The sequence below is a fragment of the Dipodomys ordii genome, unplaced genomic scaffold (genome assembly GCF_000151885.1).
Source record: "Dipodomys ordii isolate 6190 unplaced genomic scaffold, Dord_2.0 Scaffold3, whole genome shotgun sequence".
Lineage (NCBI taxonomy): Eukaryota > Metazoa > Chordata > Mammalia > Rodentia > Heteromyidae > Dipodomys > Dipodomys ordii.
In genome coordinates this window covers 32,243,398-32,264,940 of record NW_012267219.1, presented here as the reverse complement: position 1 = coordinate 32,264,940, position 21,543 = coordinate 32,243,398, and the positions used below count along the sequence as shown (strand labels likewise).

Sequence of the window (21,543 nt, the reverse complement as noted above, 5' to 3'; positions counted from 1 at the left end):
CCTTTGGCCTCTTGAATGGTTCCTATTGTTTTATTTCAAGGCCTGAGTTACATGGTAGCCGCTTTGGTCTGGTCTTGTCAGTATCAAAGATGGAGTTCTCTGGTGGTGGTGGAGGTGCTACCTTCCCACCTCTTCTCCATGGAAAGGAGTGAGGATGTCTTATGGGGTACTCACGCCTTTCCCTTGGTTTCTGGGTGTCCTTGGTCTGTGACTGTCTGTGGTCAGGAGGATGAAGATTTCTGCTCCTTGTAAGTTCTTGCTGGTGGTGAGTAGAATCCTCTTGCCACCTCTGGTGCCTTTGTTTTGGGTTCTCTTTGTTGATATGGTGGCTGCAGCAGCTGTGAACACCACTGAGTGCTCGAATCTGTAACCAAGCTGCTTGAATTTTTCCTCTCTGGCCAAACTCACACTTTGTGTGACTCTCTAGCCTTGGACTTTTCACTGGAACACTAAAACTGGTTTCTACATGAGAGCTTGTTTAGCCCCCAGCTTTTCCTCTGCCATCTTCCTCCAGACTGTCCTACATGATATTACTTGCACTCCTAGTCTATTTTATGATTTTGTTTGCACTCTAAAGTCTATTCTTTTAAGCTGTCATGTCACATAAAATGACTTAATTGGTCTTTCTGTTTATACTATTAGATATGGGGTCATTGTTCTGTTCAGGCTTTTGAAATTTCTTGGAAAGCAATAATTAAAAACCAGTAAAAAGGCTACAGTTTGTCCCCAAACACTTCTAGTAGAATTTAGGCTTAGAAAGAAGCACCTTTATTTTTTTTTTAGTGCATTGTGCTTTAGTGGATTGCACTTGCTCCAATACTCCAATATATCTTCAGTAAAAAAACAATACCTGACCTTTACCAGTGCCCACATGGGTAAACATTCTCTCAATTGCCTAGAAATGTCTACACATCTCTGACATTTATTCTAAATTTCGTGGAGAAGGATGTTTAGAAGATGCTCTGACCCTGGCCAATAAATATCAAACCAGAATTGTATCTTCTTTTTTTAGGACTTGAGATCTCAGATAATTTTAAGCTCTTTGCTCTCTGAAACTACATTTCAATTCTTTCAAAGCTGAGTAGCCCAGTAAGGAACTTGGGATGATATAGAACATGGATATGGGCTTTCCTCTCTCAGAATCATTGTCCTATCCAGCACAGGTTATGTTTTTATTTTCTTTTTGGTAACTTTATATCCAGGTATACATGAAACATGCCAAGTATCTGCTAAAATATGGTCATTTTTGCCAAGAAAGAGTTTTGATGGATAACTTTTAATGGAACTTTTCTCCAGTGAATCTTATTTTTTAAATGGAAACTTTATTCAGAATAACATAAGCAGCTGGAGATTTGACTGGGTCATTTTGATCACCGGTAGGCTTTAACTTCAATTCAACAGTGTTCTTAGCAGCAGGCTTGATTTTATTTTAAAGTTCTAGCAGTTTCAGAAGAGAATCTAATTATAACATATTTTATGGAAAACATTTAGAAATTATTTCACGCTGGCATAGTTTTAAATACAGTAATCACATTCCTTTCTTTTCCTCCCCCAATGTCCTCACCAGTGTATGTATTATTTAGGCTGTATTATTTGTGACTTTCTTGAGTAACCTTAAAAGGGGAAAAATAGCCTCCAAAACCAACAAAAAGTTTTGGGACATCCATCACTGTTTTTATGAATTTACTCAGGCTAGGTTTATGGTGGTACCTGTCTTTCTGATCATACCTCTTTTAATGCTTAGAAATAGGAAGGAGGGGCTGGGAAGGTGGCTCAGTGGTAGAGCGCTTGCCTTGCATGCATGAGGCCCTGGGTTCAATTCCCCAGTACCACATAAGCAAAAAGAAAAAAAGCCAGAAGTGGTGCTGTGGCTCAAGTGGTAGGGCGCTAGCCTTGAGCTGAAGAGTTGAGGGACAGCGCCCAGGCCCAGAGTTCAGGCCCCACGACTGGACCAAAAAAAAAAAAAAAGAAATAGGAAGGAGGCCAGAAACTAAAAGTAGATATTGGACTTGGAGTTTGTGGAGAAAGTTATACTTAGAATCAAAGTAAAGATTTATTTTGTAAGCCCTTTTGGATATTTTGGAATTATGTTAAAGAATTTCATAATTACTTTTGATAGGTGTTTTTAAACTTGAAATAATTTAATATTGACTTTAGTATGATTCATTTAGCATGTAAGTAAGAATAGACAGTGTAGTTCTTTCTGTGTTTGCTATTATAGATCACACCATCTCTTCTCCTCTGCTTGCTTTAAGTCAACTAGTATTGTATTAATACTTCAATTGTCTTAAAGTTCTTTAAAAGATCTAAGTAAAGAAAATACTCCTTTTTCTATTTACTTCCAAATTTTACCTTCATTATGGTAATATGGCACATTGAAATTGAGGTGTGTTTAGTAGTCATGTTACTTACCATTCTAAAGCAAAAGCATAAAAAGGAATGAGATTAAGAAAATACTTTATAAACTATTTTTCTCTTTATTTGTCAATTGTGGGTCTTGAACTTTTGGCCTGGATGCTGTCCCTAAGCATTTCAGCTCAAGGTAAGCATTCCACCACTTGAGCCACAATACTACTTCCGGTTTTCTGTGGTTAATTGGAGATAAGAGTTTCAAGGACCACTTTTCTTGCCCGGGGTTGGTTTTCAACTGTGATCCTCAAATCTCAGGCTCCTGAGTAGCTAGGATTACATTGATGCCTGGCTCTTATAAACTATCTAGAAAAGACTTTTAATGGAGTACTTCAGATTAACACCAGTTTTATTTATTTAATAAATGTGATAAAATTGTCTGACTTATTTTTTATAAATTATATAGAAAGTAGGAATTGTGAAGATATGTGAAAATTAAGAAATTTTCAGTGAGATTCTTAGTATTCCTTCTGCTTGATGGTAGACATTTCAAAAATCACTATAACTGAAGTTATATAAGGAAAATATTTTTTGAGTTCATTTTTATTTTATTTTATTTTATTTGTGAACATACTGTACAGAGGGGTTACAATTACATGGACAGGATAATGCATACATTTCTTACCAAGTGGAAAATATTTTTCCAATTTTGAAAATTCATATTGTTTTTTCTTATTATGGACAATTTGCAAAAATAATATTTATGAAAACTTAAAATGAAAATTAACTATCATATAAATACATCTTAGCTTTTTTATTATGCAGTTGACTATAAAAAGTGAAGTCAGAATTTTACTGGCCATGATGTTTCTTCATTTGATTATCATGAGAGTTGTTTTGTTATCAATGTTTCGTTGTTGTTGTTATTGTTTTTGCTGATACTGGGGCTTGAACTCAGGGCATGTATCATGTTCCTGAGCTTCTTTTGCTCAAGGCTAATACTCTACCAACTTGAGCCACAGTGCCATTTCCAGCTTTTTCTTTTCTTTCTTTCTTTTTTTTTTTTGTACATTATATACCCTTGGTATCAAATCTGGGGGAGAATATAGGCTCATTTAATCTTTTTTATTATTAATAAGTTTTTTATTGTGAAAATACCATACAGAGGGGTTATAATTACATGAGCAAGGGAATGAGTACATTTCTTATCAAGCATTGTTGCCTCCTCCTTTATTTCCCCTTCCCATCCCTTCCCATCTCCACCTCCCCATCCTCCCTACCCTCCCTCCCCCTGCGCCAAAGTTGTAAAGTTTGTTTTTTGACATGGCATCTTGTATATCTCATTGTTACAATGGGTCCACCTGTATCCCTATTTCAACAATTTGTTTTTTCCCTTCCCCTCCCCAAATTATACCAACATCAAATACAGTGAAAACAGGGGTTATACTGTGGGGAGGGACACACAAAGCAACAAAGAAATTATCTTAAATATAATAAATATGTTAGAAACAATAGCAAGAAAGAAAAACCATTTGAGTCCTTATCTTAGGATTCATTTCACCTAACATCAACTTATCTGACCGTTTCTGCTTGTCTCAGATATATACTAATTATTGCAAATAAGGGAAACCATGGGACCTATGTTTCTTTGGGCCTGGCTTACTTCACTTAATATAATTTTTTCCAAGTCTTTCCATTTCCTAACAAATGGGACAATGTCATTCTTTCTGATGGAGGCATAGCATTCCATTGTGTATATATACCACATTTTCTTGATCCATTCATCTTCTGAGGGGTATCTAGGTTTGTTCCATATCTTAGCTATGGTAAATAATGCTGCAATAAACATAGTTGTGCTGGTAGCTTTAATATGCAAGATCAATAGAAAGTCCATGGATTGGGAGAAGATCTTCACTAGCTATACAATGGACAAGGGTCTCATATCCAAAATATACCTGGAACTCAAAAAATTAAATCCCCAACAGCAAATCTTCAAAGAAACAAACTGCCCAATAAATAAGTGGGCTAAAGACTTACAGAGAAACTTCTCTGAAGAGGAAAGAAGGATGGCTAATAGACACATGAAGAAATGTTCAACCTCCCTAGCCATAAAAGAAATGCAAATCAAAACAACATTGAGATACCACCTCACTCCAGTTAGAACTCTAATAACAACAGATGCTGGAGGGGATGTGGAGAGAAGGGAGCCTTACTGCTTTGTTGGTGGGAGTGTAAACTTGTTCAACCACTTTGGAAAGCAGTATGGAGGTTCCTCAAAAGACTCACATAGAGCTCCCCTATGACCCCGCAATCCTACTTCCAGCTTTTTCTGAGTAGTTTCATTGGAGATAAGTCTCACAGACTTTCCTGCCTATACTGGCTTTGAACCATGATCCTCAGATCTCAGCATTCTTGAGTAGCTAGGATTATAGGTGTGAGCCACCAGTGCCTGGCCAATAAGTGTTTTTGAAAATTGTATTTATATAGTAATATTCCAATATGTGAAGTTTATGATTTAATTATCTCCTATGGCTAAACATTTGCTAATTTATTTGATTATAAGTAGCATCATGAAAAATGTCCCTATATATCCAATTCTTTATGTATAACTAGCATTTTTTAAATTAAATTGGTAGAACTTCACCAAGATACATAAAATCAGCAATATTATGTAATTATAACATTATGTCAATCTGTAGAAAGTTTGCAAACTTTGGAAAAATGTTAAGAGCACATTCAAATTGATCATTGGATCACTATATTAAGATTTGAGTATAGTTAATAAAACATGACTTTTCATGTAATTAAAAACAAAAAAATACCTTGTTTAAGTTAGTGACTATTATACCTTTTCAAACTATTTTATTAAAGATAAAACTATAATTTTTCATGTTAGCAAATATTTTCTGAGAATATGTTTTTAATGGCCCTTAAATATTACATTATCAGAATAAATTTACTTTAATTGTTTTTATATTAAATATTTGGTTCTTATAGTCATAATAAATATTGCTGAATATATGTACATGACACATTTATGCTTATCCTGATATTATTAATATCAATTAGTGGGATTTCTGAAGAGATGAAAGAGAAAAAAGGTTATTTTTATGTTCTTTGTGCATGTTATCCACTTAGTTTTTACAATATCTTTTACAAGTTTGTGTTAGGATACTTAAAACTTTTTATTAATTTATTTTACTATTCAGTGCAAATTCCTCACTATCTTTGAATTATATGATTTAAAAATACCAGTTTGATGAGTAGAATTATTTTCTTCTTTGCTATTTGTATTTTTATTTCTCTGAATACTAATAAAGTTAAACACTTTTTGTATGATCAGTGATCAGTTCTACATCTTTGAAAGTATCTTTTAAGATCTTCTGTATGTGTTTTCATTTGTATACCATTTTGCTACTGATAAATGAAGTATTTAGTAAGAATATATTTACTGTTTTTTATTTTTACTTTTTTTTTAACATCTTTAAATAGTTGTACAAAGGGTTGTTCTTTTGTTTTTTTGGGGGGGGGTGCGATCCTGGGCGCTGAACTCTGGGCCTGGGTGCTGTCCTTTAGCTCTTCAGCTCAAGGCTAGCGCTCTACCACTTGAGCCACAGCGCCACTTCTGGCTTTTTTCTTTTTGCTTATGTTGTGCTGAGAAATCGGACCTCGGACCTCAGGCATGCAAGGCAAGCGCTCTGCCACTGAGCTACCTTCCAAGCCCCTGTACAAAGGGTTTTAATTCAACATGTTGGCTTATGAGCACAGTGTCACAATGTCACCCTAAACAGTTTTTAAGCTTTAGGATTTTAAGCAATTAAGTCTCTAAATAGCTTCCTTTTGTTATAATTTTATTTACTTATTTTTTATAATTGTAACTAACATTTTTACTTGAAGACTATTCAAATAGTCTTCAAATCTTTGGAACATTCAGCTGTCTTAGCCTTCTGATATTTCTATTTATATTAGTTTTACTCTGTTTCTTAATACAAGCATTTGTGTTCTATAATTACATACTTTTATTTACATAGGACCCTGACAGTTCTTGCTAAGTTTATTTTCAGCTGTTTGTTTTTTTAAAAAAGTTAAATCAATTTAAAAATTTGAATTTAAATACCCATGTTTTCTAGTGGGTTTTGCTTACATATAGAAAGACTTATATTTTTAATTTATTACCAATTGTTTTTTTATTCTCAAATTATAATAACTTTTAGCCAATCTTATAAAATAGTAAAGTATGTAATTGTTCCACCTGTAAATAATAAACATATTAAAGTCCATATATTATATCCATGTTAAATAATTAGGATACTTAAAACTTTTATTAATCTATTTTACTATTCAGTAATTAGCCTTTATTCTATGTGTTATGCATTTTGATTCACCATTTGTCCTTTAGTAGATTGTAGTCTATCTTCACATATGCATTTGTTATATCAAGAAGAGTGAAAGCTACATTTCCTAAGTCCTACTTTTATAAACAGTAACTTTTCTGGGTATAAAACTGTTGACTTCTAATCATACACTGAATAATCTATTGATACTTTCTATTATTTGATTCTTATAATGCATACATTGCAAAAATATAAGATCAGTAGGATACCCTTGGTGTAAGTATGATAGACTCCCAAAGTCTACTGTACTTATCCAAATGATTTATTTTCTTTATTTCTAGTTTTCTGCAATGTGCAAAACATTGTATTGGAACAGACCTCCAAGTTACTAAAAAGTTGAAATTGCAGTGGTATCCTACTACAGCCAGATTCTGTAGGTTTCTCATTGATTAATACACTATGCAGTATTCTGTATGGATTTTCTGCCTTACCGTCAGTTACTATTATTTATTTGCATGCTAGAATACCGAAAAAGCAAAGCAGGCAATCTGAATGCTCATTCTGAAAGCTTGGAAAGGTTATTCTTTTGCCTAATAATTTTTTCCAGGATATGATTAACTATTATTTTCCTCAAGCCTTTTGTATAGGCTTACTCTTTCTTGATTCTGAAAATTTTCTTATATATCTTTGATATCCTTTGTATGTACTACTGAAGCTTATTCATCTAGGATTATATATCTGGATGATTTCTAACAAGACATATTAAATAAAAACCCTACAGGGCTGGGAATGTGGTTTAGTGGTAGAGTGCTTGCCTAGCACGCATGAAGCCTTGGGTTCGATTCTTCAATACCACATAAAGAGAAAAAGCCAGAAGTGGTGCTGTGGCTTAAGTTGTAGAGTGCAAACCTTGAACAAGAGAAGCTCAGGGACAGTGCTGCCCTGAGTCAGGACTGGCAAAACAAAATCAAAAACTAAAAAAACTACAAATAACTTCTCTGTAATGGAAACAAATTCAGTAGGTATATTTCATAATACATGCATGCACCCACAGACCAAGAATGCCTTCTTCAGAAAATTGTACTTATATATGATATATACATTATTCTGTATATATTTTAAAACAAAATTGAAAATTTTTGAATGAGCAATAATATGCTTAAATATTTTAAAATATATTTGATTTATTTTTTCCTACTAAGTTTCGTTTCCTGAGCAATGATTTGATCAAATTGTGGTCTAAGTTCTAATTTTAGTTACATAAGTTTCACATTCACATAGTTCACAGTGAATTGGTATAATCTTTGTGTAAGAATTGAAGAAATGAAGCTATATTTAAATGCTTTGAGATTATGTTGTTTGTAATAAAATATATTTCTCCATTAAAAAACTTGAATATAACTTATTATGTAATTTCCTCCAGCCAAAATGTGAATCATGGAAGTTACCCCAAAGTATCAAGTCATTAGTCTCAACCATCTGTCCCACAACACTTAGCAGCACTCTGTCCTTAATGTACCTTTGGCTATATTAATATTAACAGACTGTGAGAATCCTCATTTCTACTCTCATTTTATTTTGCCTCCATACTTGAGTTCAAAACTCTGATTTATTTTTTCTATCCCATCTTCCTGCCGTGCTTCCTTTAGAGTTGACTTGCCCATCACAGCCATTACGTCATGCTGCTGTGATCATTTAATCTCTTGACCTCATTTGCATTCTAGTTTTTCTCCTCATAAGGAACCTCATAAGGGACTGTTGCTCAAATTCAAGGACTCTGAATCTTTTTTTCTACTCTTCCTCATTATCTTCTTCTAAAAATTATTTCAGTCTCTCCAATGTAGATACCTTTGGTCTGGTTTTACTTAACTATTTATTTATTTATTTATTGTGAAAATACCATACAGAGGGGTTATAATTCCATGAGCAAAGTAATAGTACATTTCTTTTTTGGGGTCCGGTCGTGGGCGCTGTCCCTCAGCTCTTCAGCTCAAGGCTAGCGCTCTACCACTTGAGCCACAGCGCCACTTCTGGCTTTTTTCTTTTTGCTTATGTGGTGCTGAGGAATCGAATTGAGGGCCTCATGCATGCAAGGCAAGCACTCTACCACTGAGCCACCTTCCCAGCCCAGTAATAGTACATTTCTTATCAAGCATTGTTGCCTCCTCTTTTGTTTCCCCTTCCCATTTACATGTGTTATTTGTTTTGTTTTGTTTTTTTGGTGGTTAAATCCAGGGCCTTGCATACTTGCTAGCCTAGTACTCTACCATATGCCATTTCTCTGTGTCCTTTTATGTTTCAAGTTCAGAGTTCATGAGGTATATAGGTTTTTTTCCCTCTGATCTTCTAGTTTAGCCTGTATATAGTACAAGTTTTTGATCAATAAACATTTGATAAACTTAGATGAATTTGTTGAAATGTTAGGTATACACAATATAGTTAATTGAGTTAACTTTAAAAATGGTAATGAAATTATGCTCATAGAAAGGTTGATTTTAGATGTGTATCTTCATTGATGCAAAAATAATTAAACAAATTCTATGTGATAAAGTGAGATTGTTTTCCCAGGACCATTTTATATGGAAATTAGAAAATTGGCAAGAAAGCATGCCAGAAGGAAATGACTAATTTGAAGTGGTAAATGTGTAGTTGGCAGAATGGGAGAGTGAATATTAATATATTTAAAGAGTCTGTACAAGATAGAGGAAAAATGTGATGATTTAGTTACAGAATGTGAGAAGTGAAGAAAGCTCTAAAATGGAGAGTCAATTAGTTATAATGTCTTACTTTTAAAAGTGTTTTCAGACTTATATGAAGCAATAAAAAATATGAAGCAGCTTTTATAAACTGCTGGAATAGTGAATAGATAAAAACCTCTGCTATAAGATTAAGGTAAACTAGGAATGTAATCCCTCAGAGGGTGGGGAGGAACAAAAGAAACAAATCCTATTGTTATTTTAGGTTTCTACCTCTATACAATAAGGAGGTAAAACAAAGTCAAATAGTCTGAGTTTGAAATCGTTATTGGAGTTCTTCTTCAGACAGAAGAACAGAAAAGAATAGGCTACACAGAGACAGAAGTACAGAAAACTGCCTTAAAGTTATCTTTGAATTTTTACCTGAATATCAGTCTGCACAACTGTGAGTATAAAATCTATGAAGACAGAAATAAAATATTTCCATGAAAACAATACTTAAGGAATACAGCAAAAACATTCCAGAACTTATACAGGGCCAGGAATCATTCAAAGTTCCATCAGTCCAAGTGGAGAGTGGATTTATGCTTAATTCATGTGATCATTGTAGATCTCAGAAGGGAAGTTCAGACTCAGTGGTGAATTATCCCTGGAGTAATAATTATTTTACACTCACCTAAAAGCAAACCAACTTAAAAACAAGCCTTGAATCGGGGGCTGGGAAGGTGGCTCAGTGATAGAGTGCTTGTCTTGCATGCATGAGGCCCTGGGTTTGATTCCTCAGCACTGCATAAGCAGAAAAAGCTGCAAGTCGCGTTGTGGCTCAAGTGGTAGAGTGCTAGCCTTGAGCTGAAGAGCTGAGGGACAGTGTCCAGTCCCAGAGTTCAGGTCCCACGACTGACCAAAAAATAACAACAACAACAATAAAAACAACAACAAAAAAAAACAAGCCTTGAGTGGATCAAAGGATATCCAAACAACTTTATTACAAACATATTCAATACTACAACTAAATTCAAACTTCAATAATACATAAATTAAAGCAACAAAAACAACTACATATGAAAAAAGAAAATGAGACATAATTATGTGAAAATATGCATAAAATATGCCTGGAAATTATAGTTTGAATTCAAATTCATGATAAAAAAATTATTGTAAGGAAGTGGTACTGTGGCTCAAGTGGTAAAGCGCTTGTCTTGAGCCAACGATCTGAGGGACAGCACGTAGGTCCAGAGGTCAAGCCCCACAACTGACCAAAAATATATCGTTAGTATGCTTGTTGTTATATGTTGTATTTTAACATATTGAACAGTTTAAAAGAAGAAGGGGACATAGAAGAGATACAAATAGGGATTCAAATGGAACATGTGAAGATGAAAAATACAATATCTAAAATGAAAAATGACATGTGTTTTAACAGAACAGACTATTACTGAAAAAGGAAAAAAACCAATAAATAGAAAATATTGCAGGTGAAAGTAACCAAAATAAAACACAGAAAAATAAAAACAAATATTCCCTAGTGACCTGTGGAAAAATATGCAGGCAAACATGTGTTAATTAGTTCCAGAAGGACAAGAGATGTTGGAAGTGAGAGCACAATGAGAAAAGAAAGTAAACAACAGTGGCTAAAAAAATGTCTACTAAACTGTAAACCTTCCTACCCCAAAAGCTCCACAAATGCCAAGCTTGACAAACACAAAGAAAATTAAAGACATATCATAATCATATTGCTGAACGCCAGTAAAGTTGAACTCATTTCTCTTTCTAGAGGAATAAAGGTATATAGAAAGAGAGAAAGAACGTGACTTTTAGAAACTATGCAAGTTAGAATGAAGTAAGATACAAAGATATTTGAAAACTCAACTAAGTAGAAATTAAATAATATGCTTTACAATAAACATTGGGTCAAAGGAGACATGACAAAATATCATACCTTGAATTATATACAAATAAGAACAGAGCTTATGAAAATTTATAGGTGAAGTTAATGCAGTACTTAGAGGGAGAAGGAGAAGCTCAATGGCTCAAGAATTTTATTAAGAAGTAGTATAAAAGTAGAAATGGTATAAACCCCAAAGTTAGGACAGTGGAATATGACATATAACAGGAAAAAACCCCACTGAAATAGAAAGTTGATTTCTTGAAAAGACCAATAACATTTATAAAATGAAAGAAGACTGTAGATTACCAATATCTTTGATAAAGGGACCCATAGGAATATAGAGCCAAAACAATGAAAAGATAACCAAACCAGCTTAGCATCTTACTTTTTCTCTTTAGCCCAGATAGGCCCTTGGATCCCCAATTTTTAAAATGCTATAAAAATAAAATATGGATATGTTAATTCATAATTGTTGCCACCTTTTGAATAAATGAAAAATAATTCTCGTGCAAGGTCTCCTATGTGATGAGGTAATTGCAGATAAGATGTACAAGAGTGAAATTGCTCTGCATAATAATGGGGAGAAATTGAAGAACTAATGAAAAAAAACTTGTGGAAAGAAACAGAATTCTATTCTGGGTAGAAGGGATGATGAAAACACCCTTCTATGAAACCATCATGATAAAGAAAAAAAATTGATGTGGGAGGAAGAGAGGTTAAGTTGTATAATTTAAACTCCACTATAGAGCTTATGGCACATCTGAAAAGCACCCTGAAGATTGTCATGAGTGTGTTCTTACTGAAATTTAATATATTTTATGTATTTTTATTTTTTAAAACATTTTATTGTACAGGTGGTATACAGAGGGCTTACAGTTGCTTAAGTCAGGTAACAGAGCATTTCTTTTTGAACAGTGTTACCCCCTCCTTCATTTTCTCTCCCCCCCCACTCCTCTCAAGTTGTAGAGTTAATTTCTAACATGGTGTCTAGTATCACTATTGCATTGATTCACCCTTTGTCCCATCTTTTCTGTGACCCCCTTTTCCTTCCCCCAATCAGATAAACTTATATACAAGACAAAGAGTACAGAAATAAAAAAAATAATCAGTGACAACAAGGAATAAACCAAAGGGGGGAAAAGAAAGTAAAAAAGAAATAATTGCAAATGGTACACTAAAAAAAGCAAACAAACAAACTTTTGTTTCCATTTCTTGGAGTTAATTTTGATAAGCATCATTTTTTATGGTCATATAAACATGGCTATTGAGCTATTGTGATCCTCTGCTAAATCTAACAGATTTCTAATAGAGTTCTACATTAGTTTGGAGATGAAGCAAAGAAAGCTGTTCAAACATAGCTGGCTTGAACATTTATTGTTCTTTGAAGAGTTCTAGCAGTTAGGAATTTGCTTCCACAGTGTAAATAAGACCTTGACACATAGGATTTTGAATTATAATCCTGCCTCTTTTTCAAGATGACCTTTCAAGTTTAGTAACATCTTGAACATCAGATTCTTCATTTGGAAAATAGTGAATTATCCTTTATTATTGTTTCATATCTGGAAACATCTTATAAATTATAAAGCATCTTTACATATTAGATAATAACTATAGTTTGTATGGTACATATAAAATATATGAAAAATCACTCATATAATTTCATAAGGAAATCCCATTTCTCAATGTTAGATAAAATTATTCTAAAAGGCATTTTCCTTTGAATTCAAATTTGTTTCCATGTGGTATTATACATTATGACTTTTTTGTAAAAGAGCAGAATGGTCTAGCTTTTCTTCTATATAATTATATAATAATTATATATGTATATAATCAAGACATCTAGTAGCCTCAAACTCTATAGATTATAAAAGTCTAACCTTAATTGAAGAGTTTTCACTTTTCTAGAACTTTAGGAACACAGTTGGATCTCTAGTAAAATGTTTAAAAGGCATTTGAAATAAAGGAGACCCTCTGAGTTTAAGTGTATTCCTGTGGCTTCAGACCCATATATAACTGAACATTATATTTAGTTGGATAAATTGTTCTAAGATACCCCACTGAAGTTAAGTTGTAAAATTATGGTTTATATTATATAGTAAATTTCTATACTGTCTTTAGGGGGCAGTGCTATACCACCGATAAATTCCTTTATTTGTGCTAAAGCTACTGGTAATGGTTAATAAAAATAAACCTAAAATAGCAATGACAGTATTTGTGATACAATATGTACACCCCTTAATATTAGTTAAATTTTCTAGGCAGTCAAATGAAAATGACAGTATACTCAATTGCTAATTTATCTAGTAAATATTAAGCTCCATTATGTACAATCAATTGTATGATTGTGAAAAGGCAAACCTTTCACGTAGCTTACAATTCAATAGGGGAAATAAATCACACCTGTATGTGTATGTTGGTATGCATGTACACTGTATGTACATAGAACTCTTTCAGATAAACATAATAATAAAAATAGCAATATTATTGCGCTTACTTTTTGTGGATAAGGAAACTGAAGATTAGTAAAATCATGTGATTTTTCTTCAAGTCATGAAGGCTGGAACTTGCAAAGCTAGGACTTGAATGTAAACTTATTTGAAGTCAATGCCGTTTGCCACTTTGTCATCTATCATTTTAAATATATATGTGAAATATATAAGTATAATTTTGACATCTGGATGTTCAGGAGAGAGTAACTATTTCAGTGAGAAATAAGGAAAATTTTAGATAAGGGATAAAATCTGAACTAAAATTTCAATCTTTGGGATTATAAGAAAATAAGAGCTAAAAATAGTAGGTAGCATCTTTTGAAATCTTATGAACTGTCAGGTATTTTATATCCATTACCTCATTTGATTATTATTTTTTATATTTTTATTGTAAAAATACTGTACAGAGGGGTTACAGTTACACGAGCAAGATAATGAGTACATTTCCTATCAAGCATTGTTACCTCCTCCTTTGTTTTTCCCCTATCATCCCTTCCCTCCCCACCTCCCAATTCCTCCCCACCCCATTTAATTAGAAAAAACAAAAATAAAACAAAAAACCCTGCTATTTTTCCATGGCACAAGGCAAGTGAGGCTGACTTGTTCATATCTACTGAAAATTGAATCACTAACAAGTATGACAGTTGGAACTTGAATCCAAGACTCTGTAATTTTAGAGACTAAGCTCTTAACCACAACAGTTTGCTATATAAAGAAGTAAAGTAGAAGGTACAAAATAAACGAATAAAAAAAACACTGAAACATGATTAGGCAAGTGTAAATAGTTCCATTTCATTACAATCTGTGTGAATATTATGGATAAGAAAAAAAAAGAGAAAAAGTTTGATCATAGAGAATTTGGTTATTATTTTCTATGTAGCAGAAAATAGAGAATCATAAGCAGGAAGGAGACATAAATATCTTATTCTTTATAAAGAAGATGGAGATGGAGTTTCACTCTATAATTGAATTAAATAATTTTAGATCCATTAAAACAGTGGTAGGTCTTAGCCAAGAATGTAATGATTTATTGTGCCATGACATGAATTGGTAAAGAAACTTCTGATAGTTTAATACTTTTTCTTTTTGAGGATAATATTGATCAGACATATAAATGTCCTTGTTAGATTAAGGTTTTAGAATTTCCATTTTTTTTCACCCAGTGAATCTCCAGAATTAAAAGTTCATGTGCTCATCATTTTTTTTATTGTTAATTTGAGAAGTGTTTATTTTGGAAGCTATGGGCTTCTACATACAAATTGCAGAAAATGTCACTGTATGTCACAGATGGAAGAATGCTTTCAGGAGTATTATAAGTAGAGACATTAAGAAATATGTCTCTTTGGTTTAAGCTACAATGACATAATCCTGGGTTTTGTGTTTTTTTTAAAATATATCTTCTTTTATAGTACATTATTCTGTGTTTATGTAACAGTGGGGAATTGGGAAAGGCCTATGGTTTGGCTATTACCATCTCTGTTACTTTTGGTTTTGCCTTTCTATGCCTTATTTCCTCATTTATAAAACTAGAGGAAAAAAAAAAACTAGAGGAAAATGCTGTTTGCCCCAAAGAGCTGTTGTATAAATTAAAATAATCCATGAAAATTGTTCTTTTGCACACAGTCACATAATTAAGTTTTCCACATAAATACAGATATTATTGTATTTCCAGACAGTAATTGAGGAAGTTATTAATTTATTATTGCTTAGTTATCAGAAATTGGGGGAAAGTGAAGATATGGATATAGAAAAATTCCTTGAAGTAAGAAAAAGAAACTTTTATATTCCAATTTAGAAAGAAACCACTTTTTAAAAAGTGTATAGAATATTAACAATCAAATATATAGAATATTTTTGATAATCTCAGTACTTAAGACCTATCTATCAGTGTTGTGCTGAGAAGTATGAAGATTTTTATACAAGTTTATTATTTTCATTTATATAGACATATTAAAAATTTCAGTCTGCTGGATAGTCTACAGACTTTAATATAAATTTTTTCTTTAGTTCCTGCAAAATTTCACTGTTTCTTTGACCTTCCAGTTTCAATTTTTTCCCCTAAATGTTCAGATGTTTAGGATTCCTGTTGACCAAGTTTTGCACCCCTTTATTGATCTCTTAGTCTTCTTAACATACAACTTTTTCTTTTATTCTTTTTTTTGGGAAATATCCTCAAATTTATTTTCCAAATATTCAATTACATTGTATATATGTATATATGTATGTATGAAATATGTGTATACACATGTTTGTGTATATTATGCATGCATGCATGCATTTTGTGGCAATCTATGTTTTAAAAATACTTTGTTAGAGCCTTTCTTCAAATGTGTAATGATTATTGTTTATAGTTAATGAAAACACTAGGTACTGCTTATTTTTATGGAATTTGTTGAGCGTGGGCTTCACAGTAGGAATTAAGATGTAGAACCCACCATTTTCTTGGTTATTAATAAATCTTTTGTCTTAGGAGATTGTCTTAGTTCATTGTTACAAATTTGTACCATACATGGGGTAAGCTTTAAAAATGCAGGGTTATTTTTGGCCCACAATACTTGTGATTTAAGGCTGAAGGGTCATATCTGGTGGTAGCATCCTGACACACCTGTGTGTCCTGGTTTCTTTCTTTTGTAAACTCAGCAAGATTCTTTCTGGGATCTCAATGACTCATCTTCCAAAGATTCCATTTCCAATCACCATAGCTGGATTAGGTTTCTATCCTCTTAATAATTCACAAGGGGCATTAAACTACAAATGAGTTTTAAAGGTGACAAACTATATTTAAACTCTATAGATAAGTGCATTTTAGTGTATTCTGTACCTGGGAAATACCAAATAAAACATTTATGCTTTCTACAGCAAACATGAGAAGACACTGAGTGGGTTGGGAATTTTCATTTATATATATGTATATATATATATGGTATTAATTCTCATTTTTAGAGTTTTTCTGTATATGGATTCTTAGAATCCATAATCTCTTTGTTTCAACAACTGAAAAAATACATTTGCAATTTTTGTGGGGTGTTTTTGCTAGTTTTTTTTTTTTTTTTGCCCAGCTTCCTGGCTGGGTAATGAGCCTAGAGGCCTAACATCTTTTGATATTGTTTATCCTGTTTTAGTCTCATAACTTCACTGGTAGTCAATCCCTCCAATTATCTCCCCACCACAAACATCTTACAATGTTTTCAAGTTTATTATTAAAACAGTTAATACCTACCTCTTCCTCCAAAATTACCCATCATTGACCAAACATTTTCTTGAGGTTCTTCATCAGCAAACACTTCTACTATTGTCCTTGTTCTTGTGGTTTAAATATTTTAATAAATTCTCTACTGTCACTTTGGTGAGAATTTGGATGTGACAAAACTAATGTTGTATGGTATCAACATAGAAGTCTTGTTAAAAATTTTAAAATGCTATGTTGTATGTATACAAATTTATAAAGTTTGCTTTTGATGGCATGGTGAAACTTCCATTTTAGCCTCCAATTATTTCATTAAAGTGTTTTCATGTTGGTCCTCTTAATTGCATTTTCTTATAATTTTATCCCAAAGTTAAATTCTTAATAAGCTATAAGATTTTTTTCATTTACTCCTCTTTGCAGATATTCTTGAGTCATTTTTATGTCCTGTCTTATATTATGAACTATATATTACATATATTTTTTCTCACTCAGTTTTTCACTTTCAACATAAATTGAATTTTACATATTTTTTGGCTCAGTCACATGGCAGACCTAGCTAACTGGCTTGAAGAGAGCTGACTTTTGCTTGCTAAGATAACACCACAAGTAATTTATATAAGTTGATTGATGTTAACATATATAAACAACACTGATATAATATATTGGTATAATATAAATTTAATTTCAGAGAACTTCATCTACAATAAATTTGTCACCAGGAGAAGTGGAAGAAGATGATGATGATGAAAATACTTGTGGGCCCACAGGACTTTGGGAAGCATTAACCCCTTGTAATGGATGTAGGAACCTTGGCTTTCCCATGCTTGCACAGGTAAAGGCTTGTTTTTATTAAGGTACAATAAAACATTAAAAAACAGTTGCCTACTTGATAGTAAACTTTCCCCTCAAAAACTTACTATCTTTTTTCACTTTAGAATTTTTATTCAGTTAACTTTCTATGCATGTGTGTACAATATGAAAAACCATAATTTACATAAATTTTATTTTTTAAAGGCTGGTTTGCAAACTGCTCATTCATGGCATTTCCTGTCTGTAGTCCTAGCTACTCAGGAGGCTGAGATCTGAGGATTGTGGTTCGAAGCCAGCCTGAGCAGCAAAGTTCTTGAAACTTTTATCTCCAATTAAAAAGTCAGAAGTCAAAAAAAAAAAAGTCAGAAGAGGAGCTGTGGCTCAAGTGGTAGAGTACTTGTGTTGAGAAAAACCTTAGGGACAGCACCCAGGCCCTGAGTACAAGCCCCAGAACTGGCACTCCCTCCCACTCCCAATCTTTTTTGTTTGCAATACAGTTCTAGTGTATGAGGTTTTTAATACTGACTATTCAGAAATAAATTATTTTAAAGAATGCTATTAAAAATTAAAGTGATTGATAGATGTAGTTACAGTTTAGAATGTTTAAAAACATACCCAGTAAAATACACACACATACACACACATTTGTTCACAAAACAATGGGAACATTTTAGAATAAGGCACATATGCACTACTGAGGATTTAGAGGTTCATTCCAAAAGTGAGAAGATAACAAAATACTAAAACATTTCAAACTACCATTTGAAATCATTTCGTTATTCATTAAGTCAACTTTAATTCCGTCACTTCAATTTTAAATTTCTGTTGTGTTTTGGATCATAATCACTTAGGGCAGTTTTAGAAATGAGCAAAATATTTCAGTTAGAAAGTTTGAATCTACTATGAAAATCTATGTACAAATGAAAAAAAAACAATTGAAAAGAATATAATATGGAATGATGGTAAGAAATTGGAGTAAAATAGACAGATAATCACAGTAATTGTCTAGAAATGTGAAGTATAATATTTTTCTGCTTTGCAAATATAAATATGCTGTGTGACACCATTATTTTTTACATGTGTGCTTCACAGTTGAGTCATCACTATGAAAATTACATTTTTTTTGGTGGAAAGCTAAACAGGATATTTAAATCAGCGTATAGTATTTAAAATATCTTCATAGGAATTTTAAAATAGCTTGCATATTTTTATAGAGTTAATAGGTACTGAATTGTGTGTTCCATAAAGGTAGAAATTCAGTTGTTTAAAAATTATGTTAAAAATCTGTGCTATAATATCAAGCATAGTTCCTGGCAGAAAATAGGAATAATTGAATGACTCAATGAACAAATATGTATGTTCTAAGGTTCTAGATCTTCACTTAATGTTTTTACACATAGTATAGATTTTTACCTCATAAGTGAAGGAGAAAAGAAAATGAACAAGAGTAAATTGTATTTTATTAATATACTCTCATTTGCTTAGCAATTTTATAATACTGGATTGTGTTTATTTTTTCTCTTGTAAAATTAATGTCTTTGTAAAGATATTTTAATTATTGCTGTGTCTTAAAAATAGAAATCTTACAACAAAATTAAAATATTAGGGCTCTTACTGTCATACACAGATTACTTGATAACTGAAGTTATTAATAATATCCTTATATCTAGTTCTACAACACCTTACTAAGAATTAGTTTTAATATTTAAAAATTTTTATTTTGTTAGGTTTGGTAGTATATTCCCTTGGTTCATAATTTTTGTTAGATTTTTATTTTATGCTTAATATTACTTTATTACAACCTAACAAATTTAATAACTTTAGATTCTTTAGATTCTTTCCAGGACCAGTTTTTTCTAGCCATTTCATCCTGAGTATTTTGGACATAATTTTGAAGTATAAGTTACTTATTTTCCTCATATATAAACTACAAGGCATAGTGATGTTGATGTTAATACTTTGTGTTGATTCAAAATCATTAAGCAATAGCACATTAAAATCATTAACTTCAGTGTTTTTTAATATTTAAATTACAATGTGAAGTCTAAAAAATATACCTATTAGAATTTTATTATTTCATTAAAATACAAATTTACTTTATCTTTTTACTTTAAAATACAAATTTATTTTATGGATTTAATCTTAAAAATATGAAGTGGGATTCTTTCACTAGTGTTCTTTATAAGTTCTTATGGTGTATGTGTATGAATTCTTATGGTGTATGTGTACAAATATTACTACCTATGGGCTCTCTAGCCCATAAACATTATTTTGCAATTAACATTATTTTGCGATTGAAATATATGTATGTATAAGTATACCCTAACTCAGGTTTTCTGGATGTTAGGTTCAGCTATTCACAAATAATTTTAAAATGTGTTCCTATAATTTATTTTTAATTTATTTAATTTCAAATTCTTTTTGATTAAAAGAAGTGAGAGGATATGTGTTGCTTCCAAATTTGATGAGACCCCTTTGACTTAATAGTAAGATCTTGTGGTATGGAAGATCAGATTTGTAGTCAGAAGCAGAATGAGAAAGTATATACTACAGGAATGTGAAGTTTGTAAAAAGGTTGGGTCAGATGAATAGTATTTATACTGATACTGAAGTATCAGTGAAGAAATGCAAACTATGGCATACTTTTAATAAGCATCCATTCAGTGATTATCCAAGGACCACAATGTGGCAAGAATGCCACATTGAATATCAAGTGTGTCTCTACCTATAAACTGTAAAGAGCAGACACCCTGTCTGTAAAGAGCTGACAACATGGTTGTTTTAAAGTCTTTGAGGAGCTGGCAGTGGTGGCTCATTCCTATAATCCTATAGCTACTCAGGGTGCTGAGACCTGGGCAGCAAAGTCCCTGTGAGACTCTTATCTCCAATTAACTACTCAAAAACTGAAAGTGGTGCTGTGGCTCAAGTGATAGAGCACTAGCCTAGAACACAAAGAGGCTCAGTCCTTGAGTTCAAGCCCTACAAACAACAAAGAAAAAAGTCTTTTAGGGATTCACCAGCATCAAATGAAATTCATTGAAATAAGACTATATATGCCATGAAAATTTTTTATTTTTATTGTTAAAAATAGGTGTTTTTATTTATTTTTCAATTTCAAGTATTTGCTCTAAATTTTTCAAGAATACAATCTTGATGTTTGGAAAACTAAAACACACAGCCTGCTGATGCTTTTCAAGGTTGGTAGCTATTGTTAATTACAAAATTAGTTTGTGTTTTATTGAAAGCTATTAAATAGAGCATTTTAGAAAAACTGTTACATCAGTAACCGTAGGCACTGTGCATAGAAGGTTTAAAGAAAAACCATTTCCTTACAATTTCCTATAGAAGCCTTTGGAATCGGTGTAATTAATTTTGTGCCATGTAAATTTTGCCCAGATTTATAGCATTGCCATTGTACATTGTTGTACATTAATAATCTTTAATTTAATTTAATCCAGCAAATGTTCCAAATATCTTTTATAGTCAAGGCATAGTAAATTAATCTTTACATACATGAGTATTATGGAAAAAGTATATACCCAATTGGGAGCCAGGTTACCTGTATGTGGTCCTGGATATATCACTTTTAAACACAAATTAGAACTATTTTCTAGTTTTTGCCTAAGTTTGGATTAATCCTATATTCAAGTTTTAGTTTTTTTTCTTATCTCCAAGAATCCTAAAATTAGAATAAATAGGCTAAAACATGGGTATTTTGGAAGTTCATGCTTATGAATATCTTATATAACATTTTATCCTCTCATTGTAACTAGACTGAAGTTTTGACAAG

The 21,543-nt window shown here is 32.2% G+C and overlaps 1 protein-coding gene across 1 annotated transcript in view; it reads left to right on the top strand.

Annotated features, from left to right (window-relative positions):
- The window catches only part of Anks1b (ankyrin repeat and sterile alpha motif domain containing 1B), a 973,033-nt gene that overhangs the window by 200,679 nt on the left and 750,811 nt on the right, over positions 1-21,543 (top strand). Inside the window, exon 9 of the mRNA XM_013019014.1 lies at positions 17,632-17,775. Within this exon, the coding sequence (XP_012874468.1) occupies positions 17,632-17,775 (144 nt within the window). The remainder of the gene's footprint in view (positions 1-17,631; positions 17,776-21,543) is intronic.